Source organism: Saccopteryx leptura, chromosome 2 (genome assembly GCF_036850995.1).
Source record: "Saccopteryx leptura isolate mSacLep1 chromosome 2, mSacLep1_pri_phased_curated, whole genome shotgun sequence".
Classification (NCBI taxonomy): Eukaryota; Metazoa; Chordata; class Mammalia; order Chiroptera; family Emballonuridae; genus Saccopteryx; species Saccopteryx leptura.
The window spans coordinates 243,031,228-243,052,097 of record NC_089504.1 but is presented as its reverse complement, the minus strand read 5'-3'; the positions used below and the strand labels follow the sequence as shown (position 1 = coordinate 243,052,097).

The window sequence follows — 20,870 nt, the reverse complement described above, 5'->3', positions numbered from 1 at the left end:
CTCCATTGGAGCAAAGATGGCCCGGGCGCTGGGGATGGCTCCTTGCCTCTGCTCCAGGCGCTACAGTGGCTCTGGTTGCAACAGAGCGATGCCCCGGAGGGGCAGAACATCGCCCCCTGGTGGGCAGAGCGTCGCCCCCTGGTGGGCGTGCCGGGTGGATCCCGGTCAGGCGCATGCGGGAGTCTGTCTGACTGTCTCTCCCCGTTTCCAGCTTCAGAAAAATACAAAAAAAAAAAAAAAAAAAAAGAGGGGGGAGGGAATTTCACATAAAGGTAACTCCACATTCTGTATCCGGTAATTATACCTGAATCAGTGGTGCGCTGGCTCTGGGCCATCATGGCTCATAAGAGCTGATGTTAGATTTCCAGACATTTTGCAAGCTGGCTGCTAAACACGGCCATTATTAAAAATTAAGCTATACAGTTTTACAATTAAATGATATTAAACACAAAGGTGGTAAACACTCAAAGTAATCACTTCCTAATCCTTTTACTGCATGTTGTTATTCTTCGTTATTTGTGTGTATTATACCTGCACGGGGAAATGTAATATAATGGTACGCTCCTGCCTATGTCTTCTCAGTTCTGTATTCAGTGACATCACATTGGTCATGGTAAACACTAGCCACCGATGCAACTATTAAACATTGACCAGCATGCCCTGCCTGAAGTCCTTGACCTTCTAAGTCTGTTGTGTGCTGTTCCCGCAGATTTTCACTCAGCGTGCCTTGGTCCTTTGAACGCTTGGTAATTTTTTATTGTGAGCTCAATCTCTAAGGATCCTGGAGATCTATCTCAGGAATATTTTTCTGCACAGAGGTTTGCATTTGCAACACCCAGGTGCCAGGTGTGTTGCTCACCGGGGTGACTTGTGCTCCCTTGCAGAGTCCTGCACAGAGTTGAAGGGGGAGGGTCTCAGGTTCAGCTTGTTAAAAGGTCAAGGTCAGCCTCTGGAACACAGAGCTGGTATCTGCATTGGCTAACTGTTCACAGCTCCCTGTTCTGGATTTCGTTTGCTGGGGTTGTTTTTATATCTTTTTTAAATTGCCGTATAAAGGTATAATGAATGTCCCTTTAGGACACATTTGCAGTATAGTTGGATAACTTTTAAACATGTGTATATATATACTCATGCCTGCTTGTCACCTCTCCTTGTCCCTCCTCACCCCTAGCACCCCTAGGTAATCACTAATCTCCTTTCTGTGACTGTAAATTAATTGACATTTCCTATAATTTTATATGGATGGAATTACACCACATATACTCTTTTTGGGGGAGAGATATCTCTCTCCTTTCACTCAGAATAATAATTTCACGATCCACCCATATTGGTTTGCACATCAGTGGTTTGTTCCTCTTTACAGACAAATAGCATATTTCATGGTGTGGATACCACACCATGTTTATTCATGTCTCTACCGATGGACATGTGAGTTGTGTTCCAGGTTTTGGCTCGTACAGACAAAACTGTGTACAAACATAGGCTTTCATGTCTCTTGGGTGAGAATACCTATGAGTAGAATGCCTAAGTTATGTGGTAGGTGTCTACTTCACTTTCTAAGGAACTGCCAAACTGTTATTCAAATCAGTAGCATCATTTCCAAGTCCCACCAGGAATGTATGGAATTTCCAGCTTCTCCACCTCCGCACCAGCACTTGACCTGATCAGTCTTTCGGATATTAACCATTCTAGCATGTGAATAGTGGTACTTCTTTGTGGTTTTAATGTGTGCATTCCCCTAACAGCTATGGTGTTGCCTATCTTCTTGCGTAACTTGTCAACATAACAACGTCTTTGTGGAATCATCTGTTCTAATACTTTGTTCATTTTAAACCAGGCCATTGGTCTTGTTATTAAGTTCTTCAGGGACTTTTCTCCAGAGGTTAGAAAGGAAAGTCCTTTGCTGGGTATATGTTTTGCAAATCTTTTCTCAGTCCAAGCCTTCTCTTTTCTTTTTCGTAATAGAGTCTTTCAAAGAAGGGAAATTATTTTTATTATGAGGAGGTCTATTTTATTTCTTTATTATGAAATGGGGAAGACTCATTGGAGAATTCCCTTACTTTTAAATCCCAGAACTAACTGCATGAAAAGAGTGTTGCTCTAACTTACCTGGGACCTAACTAGGTTTATAGTGAGGGGTCTTTCTGAATAGGCGGTCCACCCATGGTCTCTGAGGCAAAAGCCCCTGTCGCTTTACTTCTCCTACCTAAAACCTTACACTTTTGAAGACCACACTGAACTCTATTGGTTTCTTTTTTGGAAGGAAACACCTGCTCTCCTGAGCCCTTCCCATCATGTCTCTTGGAGCCAAACTTCTTTTGCAGAAAATATTCCATCAGCCAAAAAGTGTGTCTCTGTAAGATAAACAGTTGCCTGAAGGGTGGATGGGGTAAAATATTTATTTCTGAAATGTCAGTTAATTAAAATCCCATCCATCCCGAGTTGACTTTAGTCGATACAAAGCCAACCGATTTGCTTAACAATTAAATTAGAATTATTCAAACAGCCTGGATGCCGGTTCATCACAAGTGCTCCCAGGCCGCTGTGGAACATCTCTCGGCATTCTGAGCGCATCTGGCTGGCTTGATTGCTCCTGCACTTTCTTCAGATATTAAAATTGTTTTCCAATAAATGCTAATGGGTAGATTATAGTCATCACACATGCTCTCTGGTCGGCTGCAGGGGTGATGTGCTAATGCAGGCACTCCTAATGTCTTTCTCCGGGAAATGAAGACATCTAGCCTTCATTCGCTGCTGGCTAGCTAGATACATTCACTGCTTTTGGGATTTTCAGATGCCTACCTCTCTTGGCCTCCTTGAGTCTGACAGCAGTGTCTGAAACACGTGATGTTATTTGAAGGGAAGGAATGCATCTGCTCTGGCGAGGGCAGGGCAGTGGTTTAGCTCTGTGTGTCGGGAAAACACGGGGAGAAATGCTGGGGAGTTGATGCTTCCCTATAGCTTCTCAGTCTGCAAGCGACAGAGCACCAGTGATCAGAGGTGGAATCTGAGACACAAAGATGGGACACATGGTAGGTGTGTGTCTGTGGTCTCACACCTAATCAAATAGGGATGTTGCTCTCCTTTCTAGAATGGAGTTTCGCTTCCTGAAACTGGGGCACCAATAATTCTGCTTTTGGATGGTCTAATTACTGTTTGGGGCTCATGGCCCTCCTCAAAGTGTGTGGGATGACTAAATCCGAGAATGACGTTGGCCATGTCATTATCAAGTGATTTCTCTTCAGGACCTCAAACCCATTATTTAAATACAGAGGTGATTCTCTTGGTTAATTACTAAGCCAAACTGATTTCGTCATTTTAATCGCAGCTGTGGATTTTGCAAGCCTGTGTGGCAGTAACCTTGTTTTAGATGTGGCGGAATAAGATAATGGCGAGCAGGGGTAAAACCTGGAAGTAGGTCGTTGTAATTTAAACTGTGTGGTTTTGCCTCCAGACCATGTTGGTATCATTATAAGATTTCTCTCCTGATTTTTTCTTTCTTTCTTTCTCTTCTCTGCCTTCCTTCAGTGATAAAGAACAGTGAGTACTTTATGCTATTACTTTCTTTTTCAATCAACTGAATCGCATCTTTTTTTTCTGATCAAAGTGACTTTCCTCTACAGAGAGATGGTTAAAAAGGAACTAGCCAATTTTACATTCCTAAAAAAAAAATATTTAAGTGCCCTGGCCAGTTGGCTCAGTGGTAGAGCATTGGCCCAGCGGATGAATGTCCCAGGTTCAATTTCCAGTCAGGGCACACAGGAGAAGTGCCCATCTGCTTCTCCACCCCTCCCCTCTCGCTTTTCTCTCTCTCTCTCTCCCTCCTGCAGCCATGGCTCAATTAGAGCGAATTAGCCCCAGGCACTGAGGATGGATCCATGACCTCTGCCTTAGGTGCTAAGAAGAGCTCAGTTGCTGAACAATGAAGCAATGCCCCAGATGGGCAGAGCATGGCCACTAGTGGGATTGCCAGATGGGTCCTGGTCAGGGCACATGTGGGAGTCTGTCTCTGCCTCTCCTTCTCTCACTGAATAAAAAAATATATATATATATCTTGATGAAAGGAGGGAGAGCCCTCAGTTTTATTCTTGTTAGTAAGCTATAGGATTTCAACAAGTTTATTGACCCCCCTGGGCCCCTGCTTCTGCAGCATTTTGCCTGGGAACACTGTTCTTAGATAAAGAAAATGTTAATTCAGATCAACTACTACTATTAATAAAAGATGATGATGAGCAGAACAGAGCTTGTGGGAAGTTACATGCCATCCATACTGTCCCTGTCACCTCATGGGAGGTCAGCCTTATTTCCCAGTGAACTGCCCTTGGCTCAGAGGTCCTGGCTTTGCTCGCAACTTGTGTATTTGAAATTGGATTCATTTCCCAAATAGGCATGACAGATTGGATGCTGGGTCCCATAAATGAACAGCTGGCTGCAGCACAGACTGGGCTCAGGCTATGTGGACACACTCAGAAACTCTGGGAAGTCATTCTTATCCTCCCCATGATGGGGATGTCATCACAGAGCCACTAGTGGAGTGTGGCGTCTGGGGTCAGAAGACCCAGTCTGACTCCTGCTCTGGTACTCAGTGTCGGTGAGGCCCCAGGCACTGCCCTTCGCCTACTTGAGCCCTGGCTCTCTCCTTTGTCAGACAGACATGATAACCCGTCCTTCAGTGATAGCCCCTCCTTCCTCCCTCACCAGGTGGTGGTAGGATAAAATGAGATGCTCGGGAAAGCTTTACAAACTGTGAAGCACTGAGCAAAGCCAGAGGAAGGTGTGAATCATAACATTGCCTTACTTGAGTGTACATATACATTGTACATACATATATACATTCATACCTAATATACTTCCCTTGTAGATATACATTGCATGTATATTTGTCACTTGCACAATTTGTTCAGCTTTTTTGAACCCAAATGATCATATCATCAGGCCCAGAACCCTCTAGGTTTTCTTAACATTAATAAGGGGACCCTCGGAAATGATTTTCTCATTTCTGTGTCTCAGTCTCTCCATCTGTCAAATGAGAGCTTTGGATAAGTTGATTGCTAAAGATCATTTGAATGTTCTGCAATTTCTGTTGTCAGCCAGTAAGACTCTGGCCAGACTAGATCTGCTTTTTATGGACGAATATCATGAGTATGTTCTTCAGAAATGCCAGGGAGAGGTGTTGAGACATCGTCAGATTATAAATATGAGTGTCACAAAAGAGAAGCTCATGACTCCAGAGGGTCCAAAGGCTCCTGGAGGCTTCCTGAATACCGGAAGTCCTTCCCCCACCCCTCCCCTCCCCTCTCCCCTCCCCACCTTCCTTCATTAACAACTGTTCCCTGTCTGTCTACTACGTACCAAGCACTGTCTTCAGCACCAGGAACACAGGGGGAGCCAAAGTATGAGTGTGTGTCTAGAGGGGTCTACAAACACACGAACAGCAAGTCACCAACAAATATGTTCCATGTGTGCAAGAAGCTGTGACAGCAGAGTCACAGTGGGCCAAGGAAGCGCCACAGGGGCACCTAGCCCGGGCTTGAGGGTCGTGACGGGGGACGTGAAATGTAAGATGAGGTCAAGTGAGGGGAGAGCGAGAGAAAGAAGAGACAGAGGAATTCCAGGTAGGGGAACAGCATGTGCAAACTCCAAATATGAGAGAGAGCGTGGAACCTCAGAAGAACCAAATGGAACGCAGTCTGGCTTAGCAGAGTCGCAGGAGCCCTAGAGTCCCTTCTTAGCATTCTGAAGGGGGTGGGGGACTGTGGCAGCCCTCAGCATCCCCCTCTCGTCTGGGCAGGGTGAATTTCATCCCAAAAGGCCTTTCAACTGACGGGCCACATGTGACACATTTTGTGGTGTGGCCTCCCCTCCTGTCCCAGCCTTTCCTTCAGGATTCATTAAAATCTCATCCACTGCGCTATAAAGCGACTTCCTGCTGACACCTGTCTCTGCCGGCATGGGGGTGGGGGGAGAAGAAGAAAGGAAAGGAAAAGGCTTAATTTTCTGCACAGCACCACTGTGTAATGCTTCAGAGCCCCTGCGTCCCGACAGCACTTCCATCATCGCACTCCTTTCGAGAGTTATAATTCATTAAAAGAGACATCTGGTGGGTATTTGTTACCTGACTACTGTGTGCACGAAATGAAGAATTAGGGTGGGAGGCAGAAAGGAGGTGGGAGCCCTTTGTGGTGTTTTAGGGAGAAACATCTGTGAGAGGCTTCCCCCGGGAGTCAGGACTAATTCCTTTGCTATTAGGGCCTCGAGCGCTGGTTTGGTGGCAGGGCTCCTTCTGATTCTTTCTGGATGCAGCCAAGGAGGTGTATGCAGTTAGCGATCAAGCATGTCCAGCATGCCGGTTTCTCAAGCCCCCAGTCATGAGCCTGTTTCTTGACCATCCCCTTCTCTCCTCTGAGTGGCAGGCATCTGGAAAATGAGCAGATCAATTGCATCGATCTTTAGACTTTGTATCAGCAGTGGAACTCTTTGATTAATATTTTATTCAGAAGCTGAATAGATAAGACAGGTAAGAGTGGGGCTGGATAAAACCTTTAGCAGCTGAAGTCATTAAACACATCACAGTGACCTTTGCACAACTTTAATTCAAAATAATACCAGACTGTGTGACGTACGTGTAGGGAGTCTACCATAGGGAGTCTAACAAGCTTCACATTTGTTTGTTGTTGTCAGATTGGACACTGTATCAGCTAGCCTTTTCTGTGTAACAAACACCTTAAAACTCTGTGGTGTGGAACAATTGTTTGTTTTCAGGAACCTAGGCTTGGCCGGTGTCTCTGCTGATCCTGGCTGGACTCACTTATGCATCGAAGGGCCAACTGATGTAGGATGGCTGTGGCTGGAATGACTCACCTCTGCTCCACATGTCTCTCAGGCTCCAACAATCTGTCCTGGACTTGCTGTCATGTCATGGCAGAGGTGTAAGAGATTAAGCAGAGACACACAAGGCTTTTGCAGGCTTGGCTTTGGGACTAGCATGACATCACTCTTCTGCGTTTTATTGACCAAAGCAAGTCATAAGGCCAGGCAGGATTCAGGAGGTAGGAAAATAAATTCTGATTCTTTGGTGAGGACCATTTAAAATTCACATAGCAGAGGGCACAGACACTTAGAAGTATTGAGGTCATCAATGCAATAACCCATATTTGATGCTTTAATTAAATATAAAATATTTAATTATCTTACATTTTTTCTCTTGATGTTCTTTACTAATATCCTTGGGGCTTTTTTGGTTTGTTTCTTTTTTTAGTGAGAGAGAGAGAGAGAAGGACAGACAGACAGGAAGGGAGAGAGATGAGAAGTATCAACTTCTTGTTGTGGCACCTTAGTTGTTCATTGACTGCTTTCTCATATGTGCCTTGACTGGGGGGCTCCAGTAGAGCCAGTGATCCCTTGCTCAAGCCAGCAACCCTGAGCTCAAGCTGGTGAGCCTGAACTCAAGCCGGATGAGCCCACGCTCAAGCCAGCGACCTCAGGGTTTTGAACCTGGGTCCTCAGCATCCCAGGCTGATGCTCTATCCACTGTACCACCGCCTGGTCAGGCAGTATCTTTGTTTTGTTAGTGTTGGGGACCCAGCCTTGCCATCAGGCTGATGTGGGAATGGAGAGTGTAGTTCCCAGCCTACTACGTCTCTCTTCGGCCCACTCCCCTGCAGCCCCTTGAGATCCCTTTAGGGATCTGCAGAGAGCAGTTAGGAAACTGTGGCTGCAACTCTTTGGGGGGATAGGAGGCAGGTGTCCTTCAGTGTTTCTCCAGGAAGCTTTGTCTGAGATATGTGAGTAAGACTGGAGACAGGCCAGCCCTCTTTGCCCTGACCTGTCTCAGCCAGTAAGCCAGGGGTCTCTCCTCATGCAGCCTCTGAGGGTCCCAGCAGGAAACAGACATGAAATCATTTTCACTTAACAGCTCCAGAAACTGACGTTCAGAGCAGTGCGGAGCCCCAGTACACATTGTTAACAAGTGACAGATTCAGAAGTCTGATCTTGAGCTCTGCCAGGTCAAGGAGGGCTCAAAGTGGTGCACAGTAGGGCCTCTGGGTATTTTCTGGATTGGATCCAATGCTCTGAGTAACTTGTCCAAGGAAGCAAGGCTTGGCTCTGCAGCTTTGGTCCTGAACAAGATTCCAACACTGGATTCTGGTCTTAAGGATGTGAAGCTGGAATCTTGTGGCCGGGGGCCGTAGACAAAGAAGCCATCATTTTGTCACAGGAGCATTCATGAGGTCCCCAAGCTCACAGTGCTCCCCAACCCAGGGGAGAGACTCTTGAGAGCAAAGGCTTTGGTTTTAAAAACCATCTCATTTCCCTGTTTGCTCTGGGTGGGAGTACCAGGACGCAGGGGTCGTTGAGAACCATCCTGTAGGCGGGTTACCATGTTTATCACGCTTCACCTCCTCAGACACACAGCCTGCATTCTCACCTCCGGGCCTATGTGAAGACCCCCCTCTGCTACGCCCAGGCTCTTCCTCTGATCCCCCCTCCCCAACTTCAGCTTGTCTCTGGGGCCTCGGCCGCGGCCCGCCATAGCTCAGTGAGGTCTGAGACTGCTGTAATGAAAAGGGTTTCCCTTCAAGATAAAGAACACAAAAATATATTGCTATTGCAAATTTTTCAGATCCTAAAACCGCTACTTGGGCCCATCGCAGGGTCTCAAAAGGCGCCACTGCAAACAAGGGGTCCCGTAGTGAAGGTTCACCAGCATCACAGTAAATCCTCATTGAGGTCCCAACATACACGGCGCTTACTCATGGTGCTCTCCCTGGTCCCCAAACTAAGTCCCTTCCATTGCTTCCGCCTCTCTGTGTGTCACACCCATGATTAGACACTGAACACACCTTCTATTAAAAAATGTTCTGTGCTTACTGACTCTCAGACACTATACTAGATACCACCGACATGATAGTGACTCAGACCCAGACAAGGCCCCTGCCTGCCCAGAACCCACATTCTGGTGGGGGGTGGGGAGGGGAGAGGCAATAAACAGGCCAATAACACAATTTTTTTCTTCCTCAAGCAAAAAGGAATTTTGTTTTATTCATCTAAATAGAGAAGGAGCATATAGAAATGAAAACCTTCATGGGAATTGCTATAAACCCATCCAATGAACAACTATTCTTTTTTTTTTTAACAACATGATCCTTTAAAAAGATCATTTCAATTAGTGACAGGTGCAAAGGAGAAAGTGGACCCAGGCAGTGGGGGATCTCTGAGGAGATAACATTTGAAATGAGATTTGAATGGTGAGAAAGTACCATCCCTGGAGAGACTTGGGAAGATAAGTGTTCCTGGAAAGGGGACAGCAAGTGCAAAGGCCCTGAGGCAAAAAATAAGGTTTCAGTGTTCAAGATTGAGCCAGGAGGCCAGTGAGGCTGGAGTGTAGTAAGGCAGCAGTGAGGGTGGAGGCAGGTGAAGGACAGACCAGGCAGGACTTTGCAGATGGGCAAGACGGCTGACTTTTATTTCTACTAAGGTAAAATTCACAGATCAAAAGATCAACCATTTGGCAAGTATAAGATTCCGTGGCGTTCAGCATAACAATGTTGTGCAACCTGCATGCCAGTTCTGGCTTTACTCGAAGTCAATGAGAAGCCATCGGAGGGTACTGAGCAGGGGCTTTGCCATGTTTAGCATTTGTTCATCCCCAGAGACCAAGGCAAGGTGTGTTTCCACCAGAATTTTACCTTCCTCTCCTTTCTCCCAACATGACTTGCCCCTGGACATCTGCTTCCCTTTGCTTCCAAAATCTCCCTTCTCTCCTCTTTAGTACAAATCCGCTAAGACAGGAGGATGGGGGGAAGATGGGCTTTTAATTTCCAACTGGAGTGTCAGAATGCAATTTCATGGCTGCTGATGAGATTAGAGCAGTAGAAGTAATAGAGGCTGCAGCTAATGGGGTGCTGGCTCTGGAGAATTTTTAGATACTGTTTTTCTTCCCTCACAGGGACCAGAATTTCTAGTGGCGTTTAACCCTGCATTGCACTCAGGTGTTGCAGCTCAGGGCCCTGGCACGTGGATCATGTCAGTAGTGGAGATAATCATAATAGGCCATAGACCGCAGCTCTCCACCCAGCAGCCTCTGATCCTCAGCGCTGTCACCAGGGCGACACGGGCAGGCACTTGATCCCTTCTGTACTGTGGAGGTTAAGCGCGTAGGCTGCCCAGGTTCGAATCCCACCTCTGCCGCTTCCTAGCCCTGTAGCCTTGGGCAAGTGCTCTAATTTCTCCGTATCTGAATCTCCTCACCAGTAAATGCACAAGAATAGCCCCTGCCTTGGAGGGATAATGTGAGGATTAAATGAAGCAATGTGAGATTTTTTTTATGAATCTATGTAGTTGTCAGGCAGGGAATGGGGTCCACTCTCCCCGACTTTGCTCCCCTCCAACTGTAGAAGTCTACGGTTCTGAAATTTCCTCCTGAGAACACCGTTATCCTCCAGGTTTCCATGAGCTTCCTGCAGATGCTGCTTAGGGAGTGTCTACCATGTGTCAAGCAGATAATAAAAATAAACCCATTGAAAAAATAAATAAATAAATAAACCCATTGTACCAATGAGTAAACTGAAGTTCTGAGAGATACGATTCTTTGGTCCAGAGTCTCCCAGCCAGGGAGTTTCCTGGGGCCTAACCACAATGCTACGCTGCCTTCTGGATTTCCTGTCCATCCTCAAACCTTCCCAAATTACCTTCCAGGCTCCAGGCAGGCTGGTCCGTCCACCCCGGTGGTCAGCCCGACAGACAGAGGAAGCAGGACGAGCTGACAGATGAAGAGAAGGAAATCATCAACAGGGTGATCGCCCGGGCTGAGAAAATGGAAGAAATGGAGCAGGAGCGGATTGGGTGAGGCCTGAGACTTCTCGTCCAGAGTTTCGGAGGCGCGAGGGCCAGAAAGCCGTCTGCTCAGGGTGGGGGGCTGGGCTGCGGCAGGGCTGCCTTCGGGCTTTGCTGTCTGTGAGGCACCAGGCCACCCACCGGGCCGAACTGCAAGCCTTGTTGCATGGAGTTGGAGAACAGAAAATAGAGGGGAGGGTGGGCAGGGGGTTGGCCAAGAGGGGGCTTCTCACCTAGGGTGCATTAGAGAGCAAGAGTGGGGGATCTTCCAATGGGGAGGAAGGAGATTGTCACTGGAGGCTGGGGGTGTGTGCCGGAGCCAATTTCAGTGACATAGAAATGTGTTCCAGAGAAAATGGCCATGAAGATGCTAGAATGTGCCGCTGAGGCTGCAGTAAGGAGGAGGGAGCATGTGTATGTCACAGAGAGTTTGTAAAATGAAATGAATTATTTAAGAGACCTGGAGAAAACTGTCTTGAGAGGGGAGCCGCCAGCATGACTGTTAGGTGGCAGAGGTTAACCTGGCAGGTCTGGACTCAGAGACCCCGGGTCCATCCCAGCCCCCTGCCTGCCTGCTGTGGATCCTGGGCACATTACATTATCTCTCTGAGCCTCAGTTTGCCCGCTAGTAGAATGGGGACAATACCAGTAATTATCCACAGGGCTCTTGTCGGGAGTAAGTGAAATGATTTAAGTACAGTTCCTGGCCCTGGTAATATTTCATATTTAATAAATAATAGGAAGAAGGGAGAAGGAAAGTGGGGTGTAGGGGCAGAGATTTTAAAAGTGTGTGGGGGAGAGAAACAAGGGATATAAGAGGGATGTGTGATGGGTGTGTCAGAGAGTGACAAAATCCACGAGCAAGGACAGTGCTTGAGAGAGAGGAAGCACTATATAGGTGGTCTTGAGAAGGATGGAGAGGAGAGAATGTGGGTGACCTGCAGAGTGGAGAGGTGTGGGGGGAAGGGTGACAGAGAAGAGGAGAGGGAGCCTGTGCGTATGGGGAACTCTTGACATGGGTGGGAACTCTGGCTGCCAGGAGGCAGGGAGCCCACCAAGTGGTCCTCCAAGACTGGACTCTCAAGTGAGAAATGGGAGGGGGAGGGGATGGATGGCACCTCCTCCCCCCCCTCCCCAGGCCCTTGTTCCAGGGACAGCCCCTGCCAACTGCTTACAACAGATGTAGGCCCTGAAGTGCCTGTTTATCCCCCTGCCCACACAATCAGCTTGGGGTTAAGGAGGCTCTGGGATGGATGGCGATGTTACAGACAAGCAGGAAGTGGGTGCCTTTCATTTGAGCCTCTGCAGGGAGCTCAGGGCAGACTGGGGAGATTGGAGGTGCTGTCGACAAATGACAAGGACTCACCACAGCCTGTGTCGGCTTCCTTGAGAGGTTGCTAAAGGGCTGGGTCTTGAGAGGCCTGTGTATAGGGTTGAGTTCTTATTTTGCTTTTGAAAAGATGGATCAGGAGTGGGGGAGCTGTCCAGGCTGGAGGTCTGTGTGTGAATGCATGTGTGTGTATCTGTGTATGTATTCACTTCCCCCCACAATGGGCCTGAGCCTTATGCGAAACAGGGATATGGTGTTAAGGATAAACCCTAAACTCTTGGAAGCAAGAACTCCTCTCAGCTTTTTTCCCGCAGAGCACTTACCACCAGCTAACGTATTTTATATTTACATGTTTACTCTGATGGTCGTTTATCTCTCCCTGTTGGATGATAAAGTTCTGGAGGGTAGATACTTATGCCTCTTTTGTTCACCACTGAATCCCCAGAGCCTGGTACATAGTAGGTATGCAGTAAAATATTTGTTGAGTGAAGGAGTAACTATGGCAGATGATGCTGCCTCTTAATTTCTCTCTCCATCTCCTGTGGCAAAGAGGCAGGAGCGTTTAGAATATTGTCCAGGGTCCAAATTACCAGGAAAGGCACCCTGATTGGCTGGCTTATGTCAGGTGCTCTCTCTCATCCAGTTAGCTGTGCTGCCCATGTTATATAAACATGGCCATTGGTTTGATTCTGGGGGTAAAGTGAAGGGGGGCGGTGCTCTGTGGACTGAGAAGATTCTAGCGTGAGCATTCTAGAACAGGGTCAATGGGTTTCCTACTTTGTCTTCCACATTTTGTGACATTGTTTTGACCAACCAGGTGATATGATGGAATAGCACAGTGGTTAATCACCACCAGGGCCCTAAAGTCAGAAGGACCTGGGTTCAAATTCCAAGTCTACCACTTATCCCTGTGTGACCTTAGGTAAGCCATTTACCTCCCTGTGCCTCAGTTTCCTCGTCTGCAAAGTGGGGATGACGTCAGCACATAATCCTCAGTGAGCGTTTAAAATGCAAAGCGTTAGTGTGGGGTCTGGCCCAGAGCTCCGGCTCCAGTAATGGTGGCAATCATTTAAAGTGAATTTGCTGTGGAAGCTCAGGTTTTGACACCAGCCAGGGCCTCCGTTCTACAATTAGGCCCTGAGACTCCAGTTTGGCAAGTGCTGGAAGTCTAGCAGCCCCCAGCTTCTGCTGAAGGAGATTTGAGAGCCTCCCAGAGGTACTGGGCCAAGCCCTTGGCAACTGCATGTCCCTTTGCTGAGATGTGGTGTCTTCTGCCCGAGTGGGGAGGCCAGCTCTGGGGACCCTGGCTGTGGCTGTTCCTCGGCACCCTCCCAGCAGCGCGACCTTGTTGGTAGCATCGCCAGCGGCAAACCCGGTGCTATTTGTGTTTTATAAGCTAGAACCTGCCCTCATTCCAGCCCTTCCCACACTTCCCCGGGAGAGGATCAGAGAGGAGTCAGATAAAAGCAGACGTGGGGCAAGCCTGAAGATGCGGTGCCATTGGGGCCCCACTGAGGTTCCCAGTAAATAAGCCTCGGGAACCTTGGTTTCTCCACCATCCAATGCGGCGGGTCAGTCTGATTCTCAGGGTCCTCTAGCTCAGAGTACGGTATTGGGGGGGTATTTTCTGGAGGACCCATTACCATGTGGTCAGCTGCCTCTCTCAGAGCAATTGAAGCCCTTTTAACTACGTTAAAATTGCTGATGTAGCTGTGTCGCCCCTCTGGATCCAGGCACCCAGTTCTATGATGCTGAATCCTCTTCCCTATTATCTAAGTGAAAGACATCTAGAGAAGTGTGCAGTCATGTTAATAAACACAGTAAATAATCATTGCAAGGGGTACCATTTATTGAGCACTTACTATGTGCCAAACAATGAACCTAAAAATCATCATATGGATTAACTCTTTAACTGCTTTTCTCAACCCTGTCAAGTAGCTCCTATTATTATCCCCATTTTGCTAGTGAGGTCAGGTCACTTGCCTAAGGTCACATAGAGTCAAGATATACATCCTGTCAGACCAACTCTCAGAATTATGCTCTTAACTATTAGGTGTCTTTCCTGAAGATCTGACCCCAAGTGTCTAGACTGCAGACACGGAAATTTTAAAAGCTCAGGTTTAAAGGAGACATTCTGGGAGCTAGAAGCTGGAGCTCCTTCTATGCTGGCTGTATTCCTTTGGGATCTTATTAACCTGTGTGTACGTCCACAGTGGCCAGAACTGGTCTCCATACTTCCGTGGTTCTGCAAGTTCTGGGGGAGACTCACCCTCGGGCCTCCCGGTAGGTGCTGCCTTTCTGGGGAAGTTCTGCTAGAGTCAGCCACCCAGGGAGCCCCAAGGGGCCCCAGATGGGTGCAGCAGAGCAGAGCTGGTTCTCTCCCTGAAGCCTCTTTGCTTCTGTGCAAGGGGGTGTCTACACCTTTGATCACCACTGGGCCCACAACCCAGCTCTGCTCCCTGTGAGGTGATGGCCAGAAGGGAAACTCTAATATTAAACAGCCTCATTTTACTCTGACATTCCTTATTCGAGCGCCAAGTGGGATCTCAGATTTCATTTTGTGTGCCCTGACTGCTACAAGTTTTCAAGTGGATTTGTTAGGGGCACTTGGCTTGCAAGAAAGGAAATTAATTCCAGTGCGATGGCTACATTTACCTATTCCTGCATAACAAAGCATCCCACTTTAAGTAACTTAAAGTGAGGACAGTATATTGTTTTTCATGATTCTGTAGGTTGAGAATTCAGGCAGGGTTCTGCTTGGTAGATTTTCTGCTCCATGACATGGGCTGGGGTTGCTTACTCATCTGCATGTGTGTGGTGGTTGGATTAGACTGGAAGGTGCAAGAAAGCTTCATGTCTGTGCCTCAGTGTGCTCTAGGTGGTCCCTCTCCTTCCTTACTCAGTAGTCCAGCCTGAGCTCCTTCAATGGCAGCTGAATCCCTAGAGAGCAACGACACAAGTTGCCAGGATTCTTTTTTTTTTTTTTTTTGTATTTTTCTGAAACTGGAAACGGGGAGAGACAGTCAGACAGACTCCCGCATGTGCCCGAGGGGATCCACCCGGCACGCCCACCGGGGGCGATGCTCTGCCCACCAGGGGGTGATGCTCTGCCCCTCCGGGGCATTGCTCTGTTGCGACCAGAGCCACTCTAGCGCCTGGGGCAGAGGCCAAGGAGCCATCCCCAGCGCCCTGACCATCTTTGCTCCAATGGAGCCTCGGCTGCAAGAGGGGAAGAGAGAGACAGAGAGGAAGGAGAGGGGGAGGGGTGGAGAAGCAAATAGGCGCTTCTCCTGTGTGCCCTGGCCGGGAATTGAGCCCGGGACTTCTGCACGCCAGGCCGACGCTCTACCACTGAGCCAACCGGCCAGGGCCTTGCCAGGATTCTTAACAGCTGGGTCTGAAACTGGTAGGGCATTCCTCCACCATATTCTATTGGAGGTAGAAAATAGGTCCCATCTGCTTGTGGAAGAATGACTGATGCATCCATAGGAAGGTGTTAATGGTGGCGGTCTTGGGAGACTCTACCACATTATGTGACAAGGGAAATTTAATATAAAGATTCATAGTTATCTCAAGGGACCCAAGGGCAGGAACATAGCCTAGCTTCATGAAAGGTCTGCTTCTCATCCCACATGGTAGAAAATCTAGATATACTACACCTCCTCGGTTGTTATAGCTCTTCTTAGTCCTAATTCCAAATACCCAGGGAAGGAGCTTCGACTGGCTCAGCTCACCCTGAGTGCCCGCCCCTCATCCAATCAGCTGTGGCCAGAGATGCCAGGCTGCATGGATGCTGAGAGCTCCTTCTGAGTGCGCAAAGGGCCTTTGTGAGTTGAACACACACCCATGAGGTATCCGCAGGACCTTTAGATGTATTAAGGCTGGAATTAAACATTTGCTTGGGAAAATTTGTGGGTTTTAGTTTTTTTTCCCCGGTGGTAGGACCCTCTGTATCCTTACCATATTTCTTTCTGTCCAGAACCTCTCAAAGGCATTTGGTCACATATCCTGTCTGCGAAGAGACGGGCAACTGGGTGGCTTTTGTTTGAGGTCAACATCCCTAAACAGATGGGCCCAAAAAAGTAATTAGGATTTGTCATTAACCTTGGTGTCCAGACGCTGGGATGGAGGAGGAAGTCAGAGAGACGCAACCTGTTGTTGACAGGCTCTGTTGGGTCCCTGTCGCCTCTGTCTCAGTTCCATCATCCCCTGTATTTTTGGCACAGAATTTTTCCAAAATGTGGACAGCGGGGGCAGTGAGTAATAGTGCTTGGAACTTGCTACATCCAACGAGGTAGGTGTCTTTCCGATGGTTTGACAAGCTGATAATAAGCCAGGTCATACAATCATCTTTCTAAAAGGGGGCCCTATTTTTTACCTCGAGTCTTAGGCCTTCTGTGGATAGGTTTTGGGGGTCCTGGGGCATTCTGATAAGACAGACACATTTATGCATGTGTCTGTGTGCATTTTTAAGAAGAAATGTTCATAGATTTCACCAGATCTGGTGGGGACTCTGAATCCCCAATGTTGACACTACTAAATAGTACCTCAATTTTCCAAGGGTTGGGTCAGTGCTTTCTAGTGTGTACTTTATGGCATCATCTGTTTGTACAGATGAAAATGGATATCTACTTAATTCTGTAATTAGTTCAGTGTCCGGCATAAAAGAGAGAACATATTAAATGAACCTCAAGCCCAACTAGCCAACCCTCTCATGGAATCACTTTAATTCCAGGATGTGAGATTGGACCATGTGGTCTCCAAATTCCTTCAACCTCAGCACTATTGACATTTGGGGACAGGTAATTCCTTATGGTGGGGCTGTCCTGTGCACTGTAGAATATTTTAGCAGCATACCTAGCTTTCATGCACTAAATGCCTGTAGTAATCCCTCACCCAGATATGACAACCAAAATGTCTCCAGACCTTGCCACATGGCCCCTGGGGAGACAAAATCACCCCCTCTTGAGGACCACTGCTCTGGCCTTTTTGATGGGTGGTTCACAGAAGGCAGACGAAGCCAACTTGAGAGTTTCCCTGCAACCACACTCGGCTTCTAGGGAAATTATAATAGCTCACTCTTATAAGGCAACACAGGCTGGCATGTGCACAAGCTTTATGTAGATTCATGCATGTAACCCTCACAACAAACCTATGGAGTAGGCTGTATTGTTATTCCCATTTTACAGATGAGGAAGCTGAGGCACAGAGAAGTTCAGCAACTTGCCTAGAGTCACACAGTTAATAAGCGATTACAAAGCCAGACTGGCCGGCAGCAGAGTTGAGTCTTAGTCTGCTATTCTATAGAAAGGCAAATATTCATTGCCAAGCACTGCATTAGGTACTTTGAAATATGTTCTATTTCCTTTAATCCTCATAATATCCTCACTGAAAGTCAGACTGCTATCTCTGCTTTACAAAGCTGAGAAAACAAAAGCTCAGGGAGGTTAAGACACCTGCCCAGGGGCACACACACAGCCTTTACACAGCCAAACCAGCCTTTGAACTTGAATCTGACTTTCCACTTTATCCCCTTGACCTTTGGGGTGCAGAAAGGGAAGGCCATTGAGAAATGACTTTGGGGATTTAGGGAAGTCAGTAATTTATTGGCTGTCTCCGATATTGACTCAGGGCAGGTGGAAGGGGTTAGTAAGAGCCCCAACCGTCAGCACTGAAATAAAACAAAACTTCATTCTTCTAAAGAGAGTAACAGCACCTGGGCAGCTGGAGCTAGCCTCCAAACCCGTCTCTGCCCCCGTGCCCTTGGATGAGTGACTTCCCCCGTGCATGTCTTGATTTCCCCATCTGTAAAATGGGAGCGATCTCACAGGTTGTAGGTGACCTAAGAATCACAATGCTCGGGCAAGGCTCAGCACAGCACGTGGTAACTGCTGCTCTTCCTGGTTTATAATGACCCAACCCCTTGCTGGCAGTGATTCCATCAACTCCCTTGTCTCCAACTCTTAGCAGGGGTGACCTCCTTCCCCAAGGTACCGAGGCACAGGCAGGAATCCCATTCACCAATCCATCAAGGGGCGCGGTTGGGATCTATGGCTCCCCAGGTGGCGACAGTAATAAACAACCGTGAGAATTAATGAGTCTGAAGTGCACGCAGCCCGTGCAGCCCGCAGCCAGCCACCTGGCTTCATGACAGAGCCGCTCAGTCACTTCAGGACAGGTTCCCCAGAGACCCTGCACCAGGGGCTCGAGCCAGTCCCTGCCAGAGCAGCCACAACTGCCTCATATTTCAAATTCCATCCCCATTCACAGCAGGTGGCCCTGGCTTAACTTCAGAAAATGCCAAATTTAATAAAAAGTTAACAGCAATATCCCCCCACTTGCCAAATAGGGTGCGAGTAAAAGCAGCATGATTATGGAATGTATGTGTGTCTGTGTGTGAAATAGACAGATGAAGACAACACGGCATCTCCTGTCCCACTTGGCTGCATTTTTATGAATCTTGTGTGATCATGGCTAAGGGCTGCTCTAAGGGCAGCTTCTCCGGCCCCTCCCCTCAGTGACGGGACCCCACCTGCTCCCCATTTCCCTCTCGGATTCAGGAGCCGGCACCTAGACCCACCATGCTTCCCCAGGCAGGGTAGGGTGTCTTCCCGAGCTCTGCCGCAGGCCGCATTGTAGCCTGCATCCTGGCGCAGCTGAACATCCATTACCCCCCCCCCCCCCCCAGTGAGGCACTGCAGCCGTGCTGGTGCGCAAGCTTGGGGAGTGGTTACCTGAGTACCTCCGAGCCCGGTGTGGACTGGTTAAGGGAGTGTGAGCTAACAAGCCCATCAGTCCTGCACGTGCCTTCTGCCCCTTGTCTGAGCAAGGACGCCACCAGGGCTGGGCTCCCTGCGAGGCCGGAGTGCGTGGGGAGGTGTATTCTGTATGTTGGGGCTGACTGTGCACGCATGTGTGTGTGTGCTCACAAATGCATGTGGACATGTGCCTCTACAGGTGTATGCTGTTCACATGGGGGTACATGTGCCATCCATGTATATGTATTTAGAGACAGGCACGTGACTCCCTTCAACTTCTAGCTACCTCAACCCCTTTAAAAGCTTTAGAAAGACAGTTTTCATGGTTTGATGATAGCACCCTGGTTACATAGGGAAAAATGTGAGTACAGGGAGTTATAAAAGCCACAGATTTCCAGAAGAAATAATTAGCAGCAACCATTATTGAGCAGTTGCCACGTTCCAGGCATTTTTACAAGCAGTCTCATTTAATCTTTGCAACAACCCCACGAGGTAAGGACTTTGTTTTCCCTAACTTACAGATGAAAAATGGAGACTCAGAGGTTAAGTAACTTTCTTGAGGTCACAGAGCTAGGAAGTAGCGAAGTTCAAAGGTGGACCCAAACAAACTCACTCCAAATTGACACCCCGATACCTGTATCCTATTTGCCTCCTGTTTCTAAATTCTGAAAGTGGCGTGTGTGTGGGTGTGAGTGTGTGTATGCATGTGCACATGTGCCTGTGTGTCGGGAGTTTTCCCTGGGGTTGAGCACCTAGAGAACGTGATCGGAACCCGGCAGAGTCCAGAGACTGGCCCATCTGAGACCCACAGCCAGGGAGGGAGGAAATGCCGAAACCTTGCTCTGGGAAGGAGAGCCGAAGTTTCGTTCAAGCCTAATCAGGTGGAAATCGAACCTGGGTGGCAGATGGGGCTGGATATGAGTGGTAGTGAGAGTGATGGCCTCCCCAAAGATGTCCACATCCTAATCCCCGACACGTGTAAGTATGTGACTTTGCAGATGTGATTAAGTTAAGGATCTGGAGATGGGGAGATGACCTTGGATTATCCGGTGAGCACCGTGTAATCACACAGGTCCTTATAAGAGGGAAGCAGAAGGGTCAGGGTCCCAGCGAGATTCGAAAATGTTATGCTGTTGGCTCTGAAGATAGAGAAAGGGGTCACGAGCCAAAAAATGCAGGCAGCTTCTACGAACTGGAAAAGGCAAGGAGACGATTTTCCCCTAGAGTCTCTGGAAGGAATGCAACCCTACCAGAGCCTTGACTTGGGCCCGTGCATCTGATCTTCAGGGCGGTCAAGGTGATGTCTATATGGTGCTTTAAGCCACTGAGTTGTGGTCCCTTGTTGTAGCAGCCATAGGAAACATAGACAGAGTGACTCCTTGAAGCATGTGAGTGTGCAGTAGCATTTTGTGGCCCTCTGGCTAGTGTACTCTTTTACCACTACTGGGTCAGACCCGTTTGGGACAATCTTGTAGTTTCAAGAGATCTGGTTCAGCCCATGTATAGACAAAGTCTGGGGACCTGCCAAACTCATTCTGCCTGGACCACTGCAGTGTCTGAAACTCTTACTACTCTGAGCCTCCCATGGGCTCCATTCCTACATCTATGTGCCATCTCAAAACGGGAAGTTGAGTCTCCTCTATTTAAAGCACTTACGTGCTGCCCCATTACTCTGACACTCAACAACTGCATGGAGTGGCCCCCACCCACTGCTCCAGCCTTGGCACGACCACTGCCATGACTCAGTTATAGTTAGGAAGTTTGAATTTCAGACCATCCTAGGTGGTTACTGTAGGTCTCTGAGTTTGTAAGGTCTGTCATGCAGGCCTCCCTTGAGCTCGTCATGTTTAGGACATGGCCCCTTTTTTGTCCACCCAACAAACATTCCTTCTGGGGTGAAGATGCTGAAATGTTTGACCGTCAGAATAAAGACCCATTTGTGACTT

General features: G+C 48.1%; 1 protein-coding gene across 3 annotated transcripts in view; it reads left to right on the top strand.

Moving 5' to 3' along the window:
- Window positions 1-20,870, top strand: part of RPH3A (rabphilin 3A) — a 79,445-nt gene that overhangs the window by 31,609 nt on the left and 26,966 nt on the right. For 2 of the 3 annotated variants that reach the window (XM_066370859.1, XM_066370857.1), the window contains exons 4-5: window positions 3,529-3,540; window positions 10,699-10,845. In XM_066370859.1, coding sequence (XP_066226956.1) covers window positions 3,529-3,540; window positions 10,699-10,845 — 159 coding nt within the window. The remainder of the gene's footprint in view (window positions 1-3,528; window positions 3,541-10,698; window positions 10,846-20,870) is intronic. The other variant, XM_066370858.1, reaches the window with a different exon arrangement.